This window comes from Numenius arquata, chromosome 6, assembly GCF_964106895.1.
Source record: "Numenius arquata chromosome 6, bNumArq3.hap1.1, whole genome shotgun sequence".
In the NCBI taxonomy this organism is placed as follows: Eukaryota; Metazoa; Chordata; class Aves; order Charadriiformes; family Scolopacidae; genus Numenius; species Numenius arquata.
This window is the reverse complement of record NC_133581.1, coordinates 22,707,723-22,727,457: the sequence shown is the minus strand read 5'-3', so window position 1 is coordinate 22,727,457 and position 19,735 is coordinate 22,707,723. Positions and strand designations below refer to the sequence as shown.

The window sequence follows — 19,735 nt, the reverse complement described above, 5'->3', positions numbered from 1 at the left end:
AGCATCCTATTAGTCACTTACCAAGGACCTGTTACAGCAAGGAATCTCTTAATCTCAAGGAGTAACCCTGAGTGATGTCCCTACTTAGGCGGAGGTCCTGGCATGCAGCCTGCTGTCGTGCAGGAGAGCTCAAAGGGCTCTTTGACTGTTTACTAATTATGGGGGTAGGATGATTGGCTTATAGTAATATTTGCATATCAACCACAGTACCAGTATTCTGGTTAGGTGGGTGTGTTGCTCAAGTTAGCCCTTGGCTATTGTGTTGTTATCTGTCTCCCCAAAACCACATTGAGCCAGATGCAGTCATCACAACTAGATGCACCCATTGTGACCACCATGGGTGGTTATTGCTTGTGAAGGGTTATGGGAGATAAAGGTCAGGTTGATGGGGAGCACACCACCACAATGGTGGACAAAAAAGGGAGTCAAATGACATTCATAGCATTAAACACTTTGCTCTTGTCTTGTACAAGGTGCTAGGAAATGGAAAATCTTCTCCAGTGTGATTCAATTTGAACAGATTTAAATGAATGCAGGTAGAAAAACCAATATAAATAGTTTCCTTTAAATGGATGGAAGACATGTCAAAAGCAGAAATTTTGTTTGAATGTTTCAGTTTATGCATGAATCTATGGTAGGGCATCAATGTTTTGGGGACTGATTTTGTCATCAACATTTTTGGAATATAATTTGTCACTAATTTCTTGCAAAAGTATATTTTACATATAACTCAACCTTAGCTTAAGTGACAGAGGAGAAAAACCCTAGTCTTTGAGAAAGCAACTTTTGAACTATTTCCAAATATTTTCCAAAATCACTGTGCGGTTTTTTGTCTGATAGATGACATATCTTACAATTTTTCCTAGAGTTTCATTTTTATCTTCTTTGCACATTGGTATGGCTGAGGATAACAAATATTACTATGCCTACGCTAGATAGCTGAAAGATAGATGGGCTGTAGCTTGGTTTGCTGGATCATTTTGTATCTCCATGCATTTTGGCTACAAGTGAATCACTAAACTAACAGGCTTTGCAGGTCTTTGCAAGCTAATACTGAAAATTATTTCCGTATATTTAAGCCTGTTAACTAGTTCGTAGCCTGTTTGAAGCCTTATTTTCAAAACTTGAGTGAAATTTCAGTTACTACATCAAACAGAAATGTGATAGCTTTATAAAGGTGTATAGGAGACTACAATTTTGTTAGCAATTTCTCATTATGCCCATGCAAATTTGTACATCTAACTTGCATAGATGACATCCACAAAGTAATAGTATCCAGATTGTATATGGAATTCTTTTTGTCAATGCAGAATGGCATGCATGTGCACACACACAGTGTGCCATGAATAGGGTCTGTTCTTCAAGGAGCTGGATCTCCAATGGTCTTAGCATCTTTTGGAAAACTGTGAGGGCTAGTACTTAAAAATTGTAATATGATCATAAGTACAGGGGCCTCCCAGACACTTTGAGCCTGAAATATACACCTTGAAAATCCTGTTTTCCAATGCCACTTAACCCTTGTGGCACCTAAACTTCACATTTGCCAAAGATTCACCTCAGATTTGACAGTGCTGAGCCCAAGTCAATTTGTGCCTGCCTCAAAATCTCAGTCATCTAGGCAGTGTTTTTAAACAGTGCTTTAAGAGATTGTTCACCGCAGAAGATGACCTTTCCTTAATGAATGATTTCAGAGGTTAAAATACTCACTCTATGGTACAGGAGGCAGGTGTGGAGAACTATCATTTCTCTGTAAGAAGATTTGAAACCTTATGTGTATATATAGAGTTGGGACTGTTTAGCCTAGAGAAGAGGAAGCTCATGTCATCAATGTATATAAATATCTGAAGGGGGGCTGCAAAGAGCATGGAGCCAAGCTCTTTTCATTGGTGCCCAGTGACAGGACCAGAAGGAATGGGCACAAACTGAAACACTTTGTTACTGTGAGGGTGACCGAGCACTGGCACGGATTGCCCAGAAAGGTTGTAGAGTCTCCATCCTTGGAAATATCCAAAAGCTATCTGGATAAGGTCCTGGGCAGCCGTCTCTAGGTGACCCTGCCTGAAGAGAAGATTGGACAGGATGACCTCCAGACGTCCATTCCAACCTCAACCATTCTGTGATTCTGTATTGCTTCCCAAAGAAGTGCCTTGACACTTGATTTGCAGGCTCTGTGAAGGTGACTTTATTCCTTCAGCCAAAGCAGCACTTCTTAAATGAAAACAATAAATATTAGCTTGCAAAAGAAAGAAAAAAGGGATCACAAGAGTTACTGTGGCATTATAATCTGGAAGGTTGAACATAGCCATAAAGAGTGAAGCCCAGGGTTTAAAATGCTTGAACATCCGTTGGAATGGGTACTGCAATACAGGTCCTTCCTCCAAGGAATTTGCCTTAAACATGAGGCTAGAGAGACTTACTTGGGATCACTCCAACTTAGTGTACATTTAATTGCTCTACAGCAAGTAGAACACCTCTGGAAAGGGGAACTGAAAATAATCATACTAAACTGGCAAGTAGTTAGATAGCTCTCTGGAGAGATGAGAGAAGATTGAACTCATGCTCCTTCTGTCATGGTTGAAGGTTTTAACTCCTGAACTATGGGCTAAAAGAGAAAAACAGTGCTGTCTTGCACTAGTTGTCTTCTGGAAGAAAAGGCAGCTCCCTCTGCCTCTTGTTATAGTGTTTTATTTTGAATAAAAAGCACTCGGGTTCCTATCTGTAGGAATGTACCTATGGCTCTGATTAATTCCAAGGGCCCACAGTGCTTCGTAGAGAAAGCTTCTCCTTTCCTGTCTTGTATGTCTGCTTTTGAGCAGCTGTGTACTTTACAGGTTACACATCACTCTGCGGAAAGACGCAATATTTAGATTTTTATTTAGATTTCCTTTGTGAATCCTATTCACAAATCCTATTCCTTTGTGTTTCCTATTGATAAGTCCGTCTTAGAAAACCTTGATTGCCAGCAAAACTCCCCAAAACCACTAAGAATCATGACTGCACCTGCTTTTGAAGGCCAGGTATAGAAGACATCCAAGTGTAAGCCTTTTTGAGAATCTGATTTGCAGAGAGTAGTGAAATTTTATTACAAGTCATCTTTAATGAATTGACATTCAGTTTAAAGAAAAAAAAAAAAGGTTGGGGGTGTGGGGGTGCAATTGTAATGACACAATTATAAATGACACAATTACACTTCTAGAAGCTGTTGTTACATTTCATCTGCTGTCCAGTGGTACTCAAAAAAAAAAAAAAAAAAAAAGAGAGAAGAAAAGAAGAAAAGTAAAGTGACATGCTTTCAACTCTCCTGAAAGCTTCAAAGAAAACTTTTCAGCCTGATGCTTAACACTGAAGCTCTCTTACCACCGAAAATAGGGAACTAACACACCAGTAGAAATATAAACTGGTTTTGGAAAGTAAGTGTTTATTTGTTATGCTGCCAAAAGATCAAGCTACAAGTGGGACTCAGTAAATCCAAACACCATTTTAATTGTTTCTCTCTTGTATTGCTTCTATGGAACAAAAGCTGTGGGTCTCTTGTGAACAAGTTTCTTATTTGTTTGTGAACGATGAATGAACCAGCTTATTAAAAAAATATAGTGTACAACTTTTAAGACTAAAACTGTTGTTACTTTTTCAAGACTATGTTTTCTGTTTTACGTGTCTATATAATTCTGTCACATGTTAACAGAGAGAAAAGTACCTAAAATATTAAATAACTATTTAGTATGATTTCCATCAATTTCAAACTAATGACTGAATTGAGAAAATTGGTTGATCATCTGAATTTTGAATATTAAGTGTATCTCAGTGGCTTTGGATGTCATGTGTCCTGCACACTGACTCTCTTCAGAAGCTTTAAAAACATATATGCTAATACATCATCTTGATTCAATTTAATTTTTGTGCAACATCCAGCATGTGAAGAGGAATGCTTTTGCAATACTTCTCTGTATTTATTGACTATATAAAGTCCAAAATAATAATAGAAAAAAAAAGTTACACTTTCTCTTCGAACTGAAGAACAAATTTAGTTAAGGAGTCATATTCAAGCATGATTTAAGAATTCTGAATCCATCCATGCTTTCTATATGCTAAACATTGACTAGTTAGTAATGCTTTCCACATCTTTAAGGAGTTCCTGGATGTAGTGAATCTGGGCATCTGGAGAGAAGATCACCACTTCAGTGTTGTCAGGAGACAGAGAAGAACATTTGCATCAATCATTTCCATCTACGCAGCCTATCTAGAAATGATGCCTGGCTCAGCCTGTGGCCTAATTTCATCCTAGTAAATAGTTTTAGAACTGAGAAAAAGTTGGAATTAACTGTTGGTCAGAAACATTGCATTAATATACTAAAAGTTCCAGAGAGAAATAATTACTTAACTTCTGGCTTTATTTAAAAATCAAACATTTTGCTGACAGTTTAAAAGATAGAAATTGCTAAAAGGGCTTTCTATTCTTCATAAAATTATAAAATTTGAATCCTTTTTTAAATGAAGGAGTGAAAAAAGCCAACAAAACATTAAGGAACTTCAAAGTTGTGGGCAGCACTTCCATACTGATGTTTGCATAAGTAAATTGGCATGTGGCTAAAATACTTTTTTTTTTTTTAAAAAGCTCAGGAAAATCCATCAGGTTATAAGAGTATTCCTCATTCTGATTAAACCTCTTGACTGAGCTTACAGATAAGTTTTCCAGCCTTTTACTTGCTTTTCTGGCTACACTGTCTGTCTGAGCTTTTCTAGCAGGGTGTTTTTGGAGCTGGATCTTTTACTGTGTTATTATTGAGTTGAGAAAGAAGGCTCTGATTTTGACTGAGATAGGTGGTGTATTCTCTAGAAAAAAAAATAATTAATGTGGCTATTAAGAAGATGCTTTTTAAAGTAAGGGACTAACTCTGTTTATTCCTGTCTGCGCTGTCCAGAAAGACATTATGAACAATTGCTGTTGGAAGCTGCATTTAAACTAGAGTTTACATTTGGTTTGCAAAATTTTCAGTGTTTGAGGCCTTGGGTGGAAAAGTGAGCTCACTCTAGGTCTTGGTTGCACAGGCAGATTCAGGATATTGTTTTCAGAGATTCCTTTTTTAGATAGTAATTCATCTGGTTCTTTCTATATGTGCTCTGAACAGGTATGGGGACCTTCTGATCCATGCCTATAAAAGCTCTCTTACGATTCTTATGGCTGGGGATAGATTTTTCTGAAACAGTTTGTGTGACTTCCAGCAGTTTAATTTTTTTTTTTTTTTTTTTAACCTTTTTCTTCAGGTGCAGAAACCTTACATTTCCTGACAGGCTTCCTGAGGTCAGCATTGTATTCATATTTGTTAATGAAGCTCTCTCGGTGATTCTGCGCTCCATTCATTCAGCCATTGACCGGACTCCTGCTCACCTGCTCAAAGAGATTATTTTAGTTGATGATAACAGTAATAATGGTAAGAGGTTTTGGTTCTTTTTTTTTTACTTTTTTTTCCCCCTAGAGGTTGGATCATACATGGGAATCCTTGAATATTGGCTCCTGCTCATCCCAGTGGCATTTCAGATGTTGTCAGTGTTGTTTTCTCTGTTCTTCATCCCACAGTCTTGCTGGGATGTCTTCAAATAAGCACAAATGGGGCATGTTAAAAAGAGTATGTACAAAGGATGCTGTTTCTATGTGCTTAAGGTGTCTGGTAAGCAGAATTTTGAGTGTAACAATAGATTAGAGACCTAAGATGTTTTACTTCAGTACTTTAGAGTGCTTTCAAGATTATGTACTTTCTGTACTCTTTCTGTTTCGGTTCTATGGTTGCATGTGTGTACTCACTCTTTCATATAAAAACATCTTTCTGTGTTTCTTAGACATCTCCTTTAGATTTCCAGTTCTCCTTCCCTTCCTTCCCCTCTCCTCCCCTTCCCTCTCCTCTTTGGCAGCACTTAACTTGCTGCTTTTCTTCTGTATGTACTCAGATTTTGCTCTCCATGATCTGAAGGACTGGACTGCCCACATCTGATTGCTCAGTGCTTGCCCTAGGTGTTTGTCACTGAGGCCATGCTGGGCATTATTTACAAGTCTTATCTTCTGGCAGCTTTAGCGATGAAATTTTAATAAGCGCAGGATGCTGAACTTAAAGAAAAATCTTGCTCTGCTGGTGGTTTAATTCTGAACTCCTAAAATACAGGGCAAATCTGAATTTATCCTGTTGAAGGAAAATGCTGAGCAAAGGGTTTCTCTTATCCTTGCCATCATTACAGTTGTTATGTGATCCCTGTAGCTAGATCCTGTGACTCACGGCTGATCATAAACATGTCTCAGATTTGTACAGAAAAGAAACTTCTTGGTAAACAAGTAAGTTCATTCCCCACCCCAGAGTATGCACTTCATCATCTCATCTTCTGCTGACACTCAATGCAGGAAAAAGTAAAATCCTGACTCTTTAAAGTACACACAAACCCCAAGAACTTGATGTAGGCTTATGTCAAATCTAATTCCAGTCCCAGTGAAACATACTATGTTTAGAGTTACCTAGGGCTGACCAAGCTTTTCTTGAAACACCTATGCATGGAACAGTGTGGGGAAATTGGTATGCATGATTTATCAGTTGTTATTCTTAGTTTATGTAGCAATGAGATGAAGTAAATGAAAAATCACATGAAACAGTAAACTATGAGCAAATTAAAAAACAAACAAACAAAACCCATAACAAAATAACCAAACCAAAACCAAGATGCATACACGCACACATGATTCAGAAACATCTTGTGAACTGAGATAAACTTGATTTGCTTCAGCATGTAGTTCAGTCATTTGACATGATTTTGCTGATGCATTCTTGCTGGCTTTAATTTTTGCTCTCTCCCTCATGCAATACATGGCAGTTTGATAGGGAAAAAAAAAAAAAAATTGAAACACAACTTTGGTGTACTTGGACTCTGGAATGTGTTTGTAGAAATTCATTCCTGGGTCTTTCAGACAGTTGATGTGATGCCAGGAGCTCAAAGAATCTGAATGGCTGTTGGTGCTGCAGGGCCTGAGGCCTCAGGACACAGAGGAACTGGCCACAAGGCAGCCACAGAAGAAGAAAAATAAAGTAGCTGAAAAAAGAGGTTTCTAGAGTTTGAGTCTGTTTTTCTGTAATTCACTGGTAGTTATTCCAGTGGGCACATTGCAGAGCAATGTCAGAAACGTCAGTGTTTCTGAGAGCCTGTCATCACTGTGACGAGCTCACTAACAAATACACTGTGCTCTCTGGGCTTGTCAAGATTATTTTGTTTCATTATTTCTTACCTGAAATAGATAAGAAATCACAGGAACCACGTAATCTTTCAGGAAGACCTGTTCGGCCACATTTTGTGTTAGTATCGGTACTGTACAGTATCATATTTTTATAGTTAGCTGTGCCTTTTATTCAGGCTTGCCTTTCTTACCCTCCAGTGCATTAAATCCTTAGGAGCCTGGCCCCAAACAGGAAGACAGAAATTGAGAGGAAAGTAACCTCTGGTTTGTCTGTCCTCGCTTGGTGTTTCGCGTCATTCTATACAAAATCCCACTGTGCAGAGTGATACTTAGTCTCCTAGAAAAATCCAACTCTTTCCAGGATTTTCTGCTACTTCTCTAACCCTTTATCTGGCATCTCTTCCCCGCAGTAGTAAATTAGATTCCTACAGTCCTCTTTATCCCATAATGTATGCTGAAGGCCTGGTAGTAGGCATCCATTTGGAGAGGATGGATGTTTGGTAGGAAAGGCAGTGATTGTAAAGATGATTTATGGGCTTTTCTATTATTAGTTTAAATCCTGAAATATTTATTTTACAATTTACTTTTGCTTTTACAATATTCTATATTCAATTTTTTTCTCCCTTCTAGCATTGCTGAAACTAATCCTTTATGTCTAGTGTCATTCTGTGTTTTTGTTAGTAGCTCTTTAGCTTGCAAGTGTTGCTCCTTGTAAGATAAGTGAGTTACTCTGGGTTTCCCTGTAATGTTACCTGAGGGGGCAATAGCTTGCTTTGTGCTTGCATCTGGCTCCAGACTCTGCTTCTCATGGAGACCTGTCAGAATCCTAATTATAAGTGGTATGTTTACTCTCTGGCTTTCGCCGGGGATATAAACTTTTATAACTTGATGTAAGGTTTTTTTCCTATGATGCTACAGCCATGGATTTCACAGGCAAGAAACATCGCACTATGGGAAGTAACTAGAAAGAAAAAGTGAAAACAGAGATCAGGCAGAGTACAAATGAACATGTTTTTTATTTTGAGTCTGGTGCGCTATTTGATTGGATTCCCATAGCATAGTGGTTTAAAATCAAAGCAGGTATGATGATTGGCACTAGAGGAGGGCATCAAAATTTCCTACTTTTGAGGGGAAGCAATATACTGGTAAACTGATATAAATTCTTGCTGTGGGCCAAATTCTGAATCTCGTAATGAAAACCTGAACTCATCCCTAATTTTGGTAGGTCTCTGTTTCAGAAAAGAGCAGTGGAAGAACTAGTTGCTTTTTAAAATTCCGGAAGGCTGATTTCAGAAACCATACATTCAAGTGTATGGCGAAAGTCTGTACATATGCCTTGAACAATATAAGCTATAGTATTTTATTTCATATACTTCAAGATATGTCAAGAAAATTATTTATGGCTTTCTCTAAACCTCGGTGCAGTTTTTCAAGTTCCCAGTTATGTTTAAGGAGAATCCAGTTAATCTCTTTGTGAAGTTTCCTTTTCAAAAATAAATATTTCAAGTTAGGAAACTGTGAAAATGCCAATATGTGCCATTTAAAAGCAGAAAATAGACTTAACAGGTCCCAAAATTTTGATCCTTTATTTTAATAAAGCTGTTTGTATGGCTTAATGTGTGTGTTTCACCATACCATCTTTTCTGGGGGAATTCTGATAAGCATAACACTGAAATACCTCATATATGCTGTTAGGTACATTAGAATTAAATTTTAATTTCATCGAAGGTTAAAAAGAAGTGCATTTCAGTGACTGCCTGTGTGCTGTATAATGAGAATAAAAGATTTGTTAAAAAAAAACAAAAACAAACCAAATATGAATGTTGTTCCTTTGGACCTTATTTGGTTCTCAGTGGCATGGGTGTGAAATAGAGCAACTGCACTGATTTCAGCTGTTTTATGGTAGTTTTAAGTGCTGTCTGTCAGATCAAAATCTTTCCCATTCTCCTCAGGAACACTGTTTGCTTTCCAGAGATAATATAATCATTAGTTTATAACTTGGCAATAAAATAATTTATTCATTTTTGCCTTCAGAAGTAGCAGAGTTTTCCAGCTGACTCAATGCAATTGAGGAGAGAGATTTGCAGAGAAGAGGCTGTAAAAAACTTTTAAGTGACCATGCCCACATCTGCTGATAGTTAATTAGACCTCAGAAATATTTTTAGAAAAAACATTGCCTGAGCTGGAGACTACTGGAATAGTGTTTCATTCACTCCCTGGCTTGTTGCATCCTGCCCGCTAGGGACAGGGTGGTGACCTTCTGTGCCACTGAAGTTGTGTCTTGGCTTCTGAGTCTTTTTGCTGGCATTGAGCCCCACTGCATTATGAAGCACCCCTTGAAGATATTTTAAGATGATTTGAAATCTCTCTAAAACCCTCATTGTGAGCCATGATGTGTTCAACTTAATGGGGAGGGAGTATGCATTAATGTGTCCAGAGTATGCCTTACAAAATTTTATATTATATTAATATTATATTATATTTAAATTTATAGTGTATTATTATCCTCTCTAACATTTTTTCATATTAAAGTTAATAACAAATGTTGCAAAAAAGGCTCAAATTTCATGAGGTTTCTTCCTTTTTATTTGAATCATTACCTATGGATGAAAATTCTAACATGTTCAGTTTAATGATTTTCATTTTGTCCTGAGATTTCCATGAATACAGCCATTGAATTGCAGTAATAATGCTGGATATCACAGGTTGCTAATTTTATGACTTGCAATGTGGAAGAGAATTAGCACAGAGTGGGAGAAAGTGGGTCAGATGCAACTGTATTACCTTTGAGAGATTTGCAACATTGTCTTCAAAATACTGAATAAAAAGAAGCTTTTCAAAAAGCATCCAGACCTTGTCATTAGAAAGGTATATTGCTTCTTTGGTTATTTTTAAGAGATATGTGGGAAAAGAAGATTGTCTGATTTTTTTTTTTTCTTTACAAAAGCAGTGATGAATAAACCTCAAAATTACTTTCCAAAAGCATGCTAGATTTCATATTACAGCATAATTTGAAGATGACTGACTTGTAGACTTAACAATTATGAATTTTAACAATGATGAACTTTAAAAACCTATTAGTAACAATCTCCGAGGAAAAACTTTAGGACTTACTGTCCTTCTGTGTGGCTTCTTGTTCTTCTCTTAACTCAATGCCAGCAAAATTAAAATGCAAATAAAACTATTTAAAAACAAGGAAAAAGACAAACTATATTCAAAACTGCATTCACTTTTGGGCCATGGTTTATGCATTGTGAAGGCTTTGCTTTATCTGCCTACATTCATTCCCCCCATTAGTTAAAGGTCTTGATGCTGAAATCCTTATTATTGCACAGTCTTTACAGACGCAAACTTTCAGTAGTGTTGGCAGGGCTTTACGTGAAAGAGGGCTGTGTAATGCCAGCCAGCTAGGAATCAGATGCTAAAAAGCATATATTTTATGTAGAGACAAGGAGATCTGTCTGTGTTGTAGATTTGAGAACAACATTGGCTGTTGTCACAAACTATGCATTTTACTTGCATAGTAACGTTTAGCACTGAAACTTGAATAAATGAAGACAATTCTTTGAGCATATGTTTGCTGCTACGTGTTCTGTGTTGATGCTAGGACTGCAATGAGATGTGTCTTGGCTTGTGTGCCAGCTCTAGCTACTCTGGATGCACCTGAAAATATGTAGGAAGAAAATAACCAGAAGCAAAACAGTCCACTGGCTATCTGTTTCAGCAGTCAGTAGAAGTTAGCAGAATGAGAAATGTTGTTCTTGCTCTGAGGTGTGAGAGAGTGGAGTACGTGGACACTTTGCTTCGTGTCCCATTGATGACTGGCCATGCAGCTCAAAACTCTTGTGGAAAAAATTAAGAACCACTCATGTAAGTGGACTGTGAGAATTTTATAAGGACAGTAGGCCCTCAAGATGATGTCCTAGAATGGCTGCAGAGTGTTCTCTTCTCATACTTGTCAGTCCTCGTGACATTGTATTTGGTTCATGCTTTAAAGGGAAGAGGTTGTGGAGTTGGATATCAAAAGAAAGTGAACAACAGAGTAGAAAAGAGAGGGACATTGCTGATGAAGAAGGCTGCCTGTCCCAACTATTCTTGCCCCTCTTTTGCTTTGATTTATCACTCTTCACACCTTTTTCACCTCCTGTGTTCGTTCCTTCTTTTTTCATTCAGGGGTGGTCGATATCCATGGTCTTTATTGCCTCACTCCACTTTCCTTTTCCTCATTCTACCCTGGCAGTCTGCTCTTTTCAAATGTTCACTTCCTCACACCTCATCCTTCTTCATATGAGTTTGTGTCCTTCAGTCAGGGTCTCCATTGTCCATGTTTTCAAATTCCAGTGTACCAGCCCCTCTTATCCTCTCCCTGTCTTCTCCACCCCAGTATTTGCTACTCTCTCAGAAACCGCACTCCTTCATTTTTCTCATCTCATCATTCACCTCCCCCTTGCCTTTAGCCATATTAATTGAATTCCTGCCTGACCCATCCCTCCCTCCCTCTCTCCTTTCCTACTTCCCTACCTCCCTTTTCTCCCCCCAGTGAATTTTGCTCCTTCCCTTGTGGCAGATTTTTATCATTCTCCCATTTTTCTCCTTTTTATCTCTGACACCTCCTTTTCAGACACGTTTTTCCATTTCCTTGTGCTTTCATTTAAAAATAATTACATTATATTCTTTTAGATCAGTGTTTCTAACTCCCATTTCTGAACTCCATACTGCGTCAGACTCAAAATGTTGACTTGTGTTCAGTCACACATGGGGGCAGGGATAGCATCCCTTGCTGGAGGCAAGACTCTGATTTTTGTAGCGTTGTAATTATAGCTGTATGAAAGCTGTTTGATAACCAGCATGCAGTTTGCTTTGTTTTATGATGGGAAGTGTCACGTTCCCCATTCTTTAGAACTGATGTGGAAGGTCCTTAGCCTTCATTTCCTGGTAGGTTAGGAAGCTCCAGTGCTATGAGAGTGAGGTGGGGCTGCAGGACCACTGCACCTAAGTGTGGCTCTTCTGGTGCATCCCAGAGAACTCCCACATCTGTTAGACCATTTTCCTCTGTGGAAGGGTGTGCTCAGCAGGTGGTTGCAGTGACAAAGTGGCCTTTCAAAAGAACAGTTATTTTAATCATCTGCAATATAGTATAGTTCAGTCTGTTTGTATGGTTGGAAAAGCAAAACTTCAATGTGTGTGCAAGCTGATAGCGTAACCTCTGTCCACATCAGGGGTCATCAGTGGGCAGCAGAACTTTTATTGCAGTCTCCTGACAGCAGAATAGAGAGAAAGTTATTTTATGCAATTCCAAACCTTATCACCAGATAATGTCTTTTTTTAAATTTTTCTAATAAGACAAACCCATTGCCATTAAACTAAGCTTTAAGATTGGAATAACAATGTGTCTGATTTCAGCGTGGGAGGAACTAATTTAAGTGTCATCTCAGCGGTATCCACATGCCATATTTAATCCTAATGGGGGGAAGTGGAGTATCTGAACTACAATATAGGAAATGCTGAAAAACTGGAGCTAGGAGACAAAATCCAGGGATAATTTCAGTTGCAGTTTTACAGTTTTCTTATATCTTCTCTTTTTTTCATATAGCAAATGAAATTGAAAGCCATACTGGCAGTTTTTCATTGTGGTTTTGTTTTAGCTTGAATCCCAGTGTACCAATTTATTTCACATATGCTGTGTACCCTATATATGTCAAGTAGTGCAATGCACAGTGAGTATTTTCTTTTTCGTCATCCCCACATCTCTTCTGCGATGCCCTAATGACATAATCCTTAGTTTAAGCACAGTCAAATGTGCTCTCAGGTTACTGATGCACAATGCACAACGCAGACGATACAGCTGAATTTTGTAGGTGATGATAAATAGCTGCATGTTGGCACTTTGGAATCTTTTAGAAGAATTTTTTGGGCCAACTTTTAGGAAATACCATCACCTGTGTCAGGTGTGATTCAGAAGCCATATGTGGCCCACAGTGTTAAAGACTGCAGTCAAATTCGGTAAAAACAGGTTAGTTTTAAGCTCTTCAGTAGCAATGAGGTATTCACCCAATGTGCCTTAGACTTGCTATGGGCTGGTGGCATCCTGACTATGAAATGCTTGCCACTTCTCAGTACCATCACTGTGATTTTAGCCTTAAAATTAATTACTAGAAATCTCTGAGAAATTGTTTGATCAAAAAAACTTTTATTTCACCTTTTTCCCCTCTTTCACATTTTTGGGATTATTTTGCCCTCAAGAATGCTTCCATTGATAATGTTCTCAAACACATCTCACTAAATCTAAGTAGCAGCCATATGTGTAGATCCAGTGCAGTGACGAAGTCATGTAGACCTTGTGAGAGAAGTGCCGGTATCTGTTGATGTCAGTAAGGTAACTCTGGTTTGATCAGATTATTTCCTTTTGACATCTTTTCCTGTAAAGTATCGAGATCTCCTTTCATCCAGTAAACTTTGTATTTGAGATATTCTGGTGCTTATAATTGTGAGAGTTTGATAGGGAGTGGAGAAAATACTCTGTACTGTTAGGCAAATGAGTAAGAGATGGTGTTCTATATAAAGTAAGAAATACAAATAGCCTTTTAAATCAACTTTATTAAAACTTACCTTTTCTTCCTAACCCAAGCATACTTTTCTTAAAAAGAAAAAATACTAAAAAATTAACTTTGATAAAACTAAGGCTGATTTCTTAACTTAAACTGGTGGTAAAACTTCCTGCCAAAGCTCATAATTTCAAACACTTCACTTCTTTGTGATAGAAACTGAAAATTCTTAATATGATGAAGCGTTCAAAACGTAAGAGATTTGCCTAAGGGAGTATTTAAGGGTATTTGGGTGTATCACCAAATGATAAAAATCAGTTATCAAAAATTTATTAATAAATTACAGACTATTCTATGTTCACCCAATATGCATAAACAAAGGCACACGTATAGGCATTTCTAGATGTTTTAAAGACATTGTGGAACCTACTATAAGTCTAAAGTTCAAGTACAGAACCTTTTATCAAAGGATATTTGAATTCTTGTTGTGAATAAAAAAAATCAATTAATGTTGACTTTTCTTTTAGCATACTTTTTCTGTAGATACGGTTGGCATTTAATTTTTGAAAGTGTTCTCCAAGTATATTGGATGATCAAATTTTAAATTACTTGACTTCACTCATTCACTGTTAGTTATTTGTGAGACCGTTACTGAAACGGTGTTCTTTCCTTTTGCACTGGAAAAGTAACACATTTTAACTAGTGCTGCTTCAAGTAGCAGACTGGGAAGCTTTGGGGAAACTCTATTTAAAACTTTATGGAAACTGTGATGAAACTAGACATAAAAGCTAAAATTTCCATTTACAGTGATTGAATTAACATGGGAAAAATGAAGACTTAAAGGTTAGGCTGTGAGAAATTGAAAATTTGTGCTTGTTTTTCCTCACCCAGTTTATTTGGAAAAGATGTTTTGTTTTTCTTGGGCTCCATAACCAGAGTCCTCGTTGACATGACTTACTGGAAGTCTGTTTTGAGAGTCTGTGTAAAGAGGAGAGATGCAAGTCCATATGGAAGGAGATACAGGTTATATACTGAAAACTCGCCCTTCATGTTCTTTATGATCTTCACGAATGTCTAGAAGTCTGTTACTTTTTTGAGTAAATTCTGCAACCTACTTCATACAGGACAGGGCAGATCTTGCTCTCTTGGCAGTCTGACACAGACTTCTGACTGACAGACCTGTATGAAGCCATATTCCCAGTAGCCTCCTGCCATACCTCTATGGCATTTTGCAGTGGTATTTGTGAATAAACAGATGATTATTTTAAAAAAAATATTATTTCCCCTTCAAGTGTAATCTGAGAGGAATGGTACACGCTCCAAAACTTCCTCACAGACGTTTTTGATGCCAACTCAAAGGACAATTTGCCTTACATTAAAATTAACGGGGTTTGTCTGCACTGCAGTGTAAACTTTCCAATAAATGATTTAGAGTCATGATGAATGCTAAATAATATGGCAGTGTGAATCATTGTTGTTTTCGTTTGGCAGCAGAGAAAATCTTGATGGAATTGCTAAGTGCTCTCAGCTCTCTCAAGATAGCTTACTGTCGGCTGCTGCATTGTTCCTTTGCTCCTGACACACTCCTTTGGCCCAATGCCTGTCTAATCATTGTTTAATGTTTCAAAAGCTGCCATCTTCTATTTGAGGCAGCCTTTTCAAGCAGTAAAAATACCAGCATATTTGCATACAGTAGGAATAATTGGAAAAATAAAGTAAAAAAGATTTTTAAAAAACCCAAGAAAATTAAATGCACACAGCATTAATGCTTTATGAAGCCGAAAAAAATACCATATACCTAATCAAATTATGGTGAAGTTTTAGGAAGCTTAAAGATATTTCTATGGCTAAATATATGGTCTATCAGTTTTACATGCTATGGAATGATTATTCCTCCTGACCTATTGCCTCCAATCTCAATCCTTGCTCATGTGCACAAAGTGGAAAGAGAACAACAAGGTCTTCTAAAATGGAAAACAAACTGACAACTTATTTACCAGCAAATAAACAACTTGACAACTCCTGTGCCAGCAAATAAACAATGATTTCCATTTTTTATTACCTTGTACAAGTGCAATGTCACTGAAATGTGTACTGAAAAATGTACTTACATCTCCATGTCAAATAAGTATGTCTCCCTGCCTTGTAATATCATTACTGCTGTGTGAGCAACAAGTTCAAAACATTTCCCTGTAGCCTACTTCTTATATGGAATGTTTAAGATTACTTTTTAGTGATATTTGTGCCCTTGAAACTTCTTTCCACCTTTGACAATCAGTTTTGAACATGCAAGTGAAACTGTGCAGCACTGGGTCTGGTTTTTATTAATGCTATTTGTGCTGCACAGCATTGTATGGAAGGCTTCTGGAATGCTTTGTGTCCAAGATGGATTCTTTCTGAGACCATCAAGTTCTCGTCTCTGAGAACACTGTCCCCAAGATGTGGAAAGCTGGAGAACTGCTAGATGATGAAGGTTCCCATTCAGTTAGGAATAAATCTTATGGCAGCTCAACTTGGAGCATTAGTCCAGTGTTAGAAAAGAGATTTGAGGAAAGCTTTTTCACCAGAAATTGAGCAGAGAGGTTTGAAATTCTTAGTTGTAGTTTACCAGCATCTCTGGCAAACTGGAGAGATTGAGAGAGACAAGGAAGAAGGCAGCAGGCATGCAACATGCATTCATATCAGAAAGGAATGACTTAGCTAGAGTATAACCAAGAAAAAAGGTAGGCTGTGTAAAAGAAAGGGAGATTTTATGACTGAAAAACAAAGCCTTGTCCAGAATTTCCTTCTCTTGGGGAGCCCAAAGACTGCATAAGGGCAAGAAAAACAGTCAAGGTTATTTTGCCCTTTTTTTTTATTTTTTTGATCTAGGTCTGCACATTGCTAGAGCTATCTGAAGTAAGCAGTGTCTGACTTTTGAATTTTTATCTAGTCTGTCTCTTTGCTTCAGCAATTATGTCTTCTAGAAGAGAAAAATAGCAGAAAACAATGAAATTACAGGAAACCTCAATGGCTTGGTAAAAAGAGTGTCATCACCTGTGGACATAGGTGGCATTCCAGGAGAATGATTACGTAGATCATAGGAAGAGAAACATGTCAGATGAAATAAGAGAATTTGTACTTTAGTTTTGTCCTACAAGCCTGAAAAGATCAATTGTTGTACAGTGATATAACAGTACTTTACAGGTTGCCTGATACTCAGTTCACCCTGGAATGTAGCAGTATTTTATGTAACTGACTAAACTTTCACCGATCCACTCTTTATTTGACTTCACATAAGTAATCTGAGGAACTGGCTCTATTATTATATGCTCCAGTAGGAGCTCTGGAAAGAGTTTGCTGGCAGGAAATACCAGTAGTTCATATCCTTGAAAATACATTGAGCCTGTGAAGTACTCCGTGTTTCCCTCTTAGATGGTCGTGCAACACTCTACAGAGCTTCAGGCATCATGCAGGCATGAGCACTTCAGCAGAAGACAGATCAGTAAATCCATTTTTAGGCAGTCAAAATTACTATTTTACTGCACACTGTAGAACTGAATTTTCTGTTGGTTTTGCAGATGTACATTAATAGTCCCTGAGGTGAGAATGGTACAATAATTGTGGTGTTCAAGCTTCCGTCACAAACAGCTCTTTAAGTTGTGGTGTTCTGCCTTTCTCAAAATGCTGAGATTAAACTAGGCATGCATGATATCAAATCTAAAGAACAAGATTAGATACTTGAAAGCTCTCTGTTGAAGATTATTCTGAAAAATGGAAGAGGAAAAAGAGGATATTCCCTTACTTTAAAAGTTCTGGGGTTTGTTTTTCCTTCTTTTTTTTTTTTTTTTTTAATAGGAAGAGCATTTTTTACCCTTTGCTTATGTTAGCACTACACCTTTACCAAACATGTAAAGCTTTTGAGTTTTGTTTTTAATTTAAGGGCTGATCTTGAAAGTTGTTAACTGCCTTCTAGGAATTCCTTTTTCATTAATAGGTTGTGTTCTACAACATGATGTAGGTTCTTTCTTGTGACATAGAAAAATATTATCCATAAAGTCATAGTTCAGAAAGTGTTACCACAAAATGAAGGAAATCCAGTCCTTCAGTGACATTATGTCAGTATAGAAGCTCACATATCCCACCTCCTCTAATTAGAAATGGTTGATGACTAAAATAAAGAGTTATCTTCCCAAATGAATGTAATGGGAACCTCTGTGATCCTGTTAGTTCTTATCAGAAGTTTCAGCTTCTTGGAACTCCTGTCTGAGGTTCTGGCCTATGGAGACTACCAGGAAGATGAACGCAAAACTAAGCCTCAGGCACTTTCAGAGCTATGTAATTCTGACTGCATGCTCAGCATAAGTTAGCCCTGTCCAATATTTGTTCTTTTTAGCGCTCTTTTAATAAGGCACAAAAATTAGGAAGTCAGGGGTCTTTTAAAGTAACTAAAAAGAAAAACCTCAGGGGAGGTGAGTTAATAAAATGGTCTGTTAAACTAACCCTCATTTTATGGCCCTAAACTAGGAACGCTGAGAGATATGACTTAGTTACAGTAAAATGGAAAAAAAGGTCTGATCAGCTTTCCTTATAATGGAAAGTGACCTAGAAAAATAATGGCTGTTGTATCAGAATATATCAAACTGAGTTTAATCAACTGTGGATTACTGAACAATACCTCAATCAACTTTAGGTCAGGAAGAAAGTAGAGGAATTATTTAGTAGAACTGTAAAAGAAGATGTATGGTCAATAGTTCATTTGACTTTGGGGGTCTGGATTATCAAAGTTACTAAAGTAACATGAAAAACAGCAGTGTATGATTTATATCTCTCACACAGGATCTTATGTACTGAGACTTAGTCCTGATATATGATAAAATTTATTCCACAAATTGCATTAATTTTTATGGTGCTGCACAGTGTTGTGTACACCTTTTGAGTTCATATAGGGTATTTTCTTGAAAAATGTAAAGCTCTTCAGATAGACTGTCCTCTGCTACACTGCTACTCTGTCTTTCCTCTTTTTATTAGAGCAGTAATGGGGGTGATTCATTTAATCCAGAACAGCGATCACTTAACTTATACCAGATCTAGCCTGAGTTAGCAAATCTGTATGCGGAGATGGATTTATTTCAAATAAGTTTCAGTCCACACTCAGAAACTTTTAATTGCAGCAGGTTACTTTGGTTATCAGAGCCAAGTTTTCTGTTGGCTTAACTTCCCCTACCTACCGATCTCTGGTTGAACTTAGTGGATTTCTGATTCTGGCAATTATTAAAGGTTCCTTTCAGTGAGAAAAGTGCATTTCTGTCTGTGCCATATGTACCATTACAGTAGAAATTCCCGTGATTTATATAACTGGCCGTGATAGGGGAAAAGTGTTTTCTCTGTTCTTGTATTTTATTTTTAAAGTTTGATACCACTTTAAGTATCTTGTAGTTACCTGTGTAATCAGTTATCTGTTCAGTAGTTTCTTGCTAAAAAAGGCCCATAAAAACATCAGTAAGTATAAAATAAATATGTTCCTATGTTTTAAGGAATTCTTTTAGAAACGGAAGGACATTCTTTGTGTGTTTTGGATAATTTGCTTAAAGATATTGTTGAAATTGAGGGGCAAACTGCCCACATTATCCTATTAACAGCAGAACCCTTGTTGACATAAGTTTCAGCTCAAGGGCTCAGTAGCATCCCAAAAGGGGCTTGACTAGTGACAGCTGAGAAATACACAATTTATATAGAATAAGCAGACAGTTTTGAAGGGAGTATTGAACAGATTCCTGGCCTGGCACTTCATTTCTAGAAATTCCGCTATAGGTATTATACATTAATCCTGAAGGTACCTGCATAGCTGCCTAATAGTTTTGTGTTTCTTTGGTAGTATGAGGCACCACCTATGCTCTGTTTAGTATTCTTTTGGGAAAATTTAGTCAGATTTCTCTGTAAATATTCTGGAACGTGTACTTAAATACAATGCTGATTCTGACTGTTCAACTCCTCC

At 37.4% G+C, this 19,735-nt stretch overlaps 1 protein-coding gene across 2 annotated transcripts in view; it reads left to right on the top strand.

Moving 5' to 3' along the window:
* Positions 1-19,735, top strand: part of GALNT18 (polypeptide N-acetylgalactosaminyltransferase 18) — a 245,291-nt gene that overhangs the window by 127,088 nt on the left and 98,468 nt on the right. For both annotated transcript variants that reach the window (XM_074148974.1, XM_074148975.1), the window contains exon 3: positions 5,266-5,432. In XM_074148974.1, the coding sequence (XP_074005075.1) occupies positions 5,266-5,432 (167 nt within the window). The remainder of the gene's footprint in view (positions 1-5,265; positions 5,433-19,735) is intronic.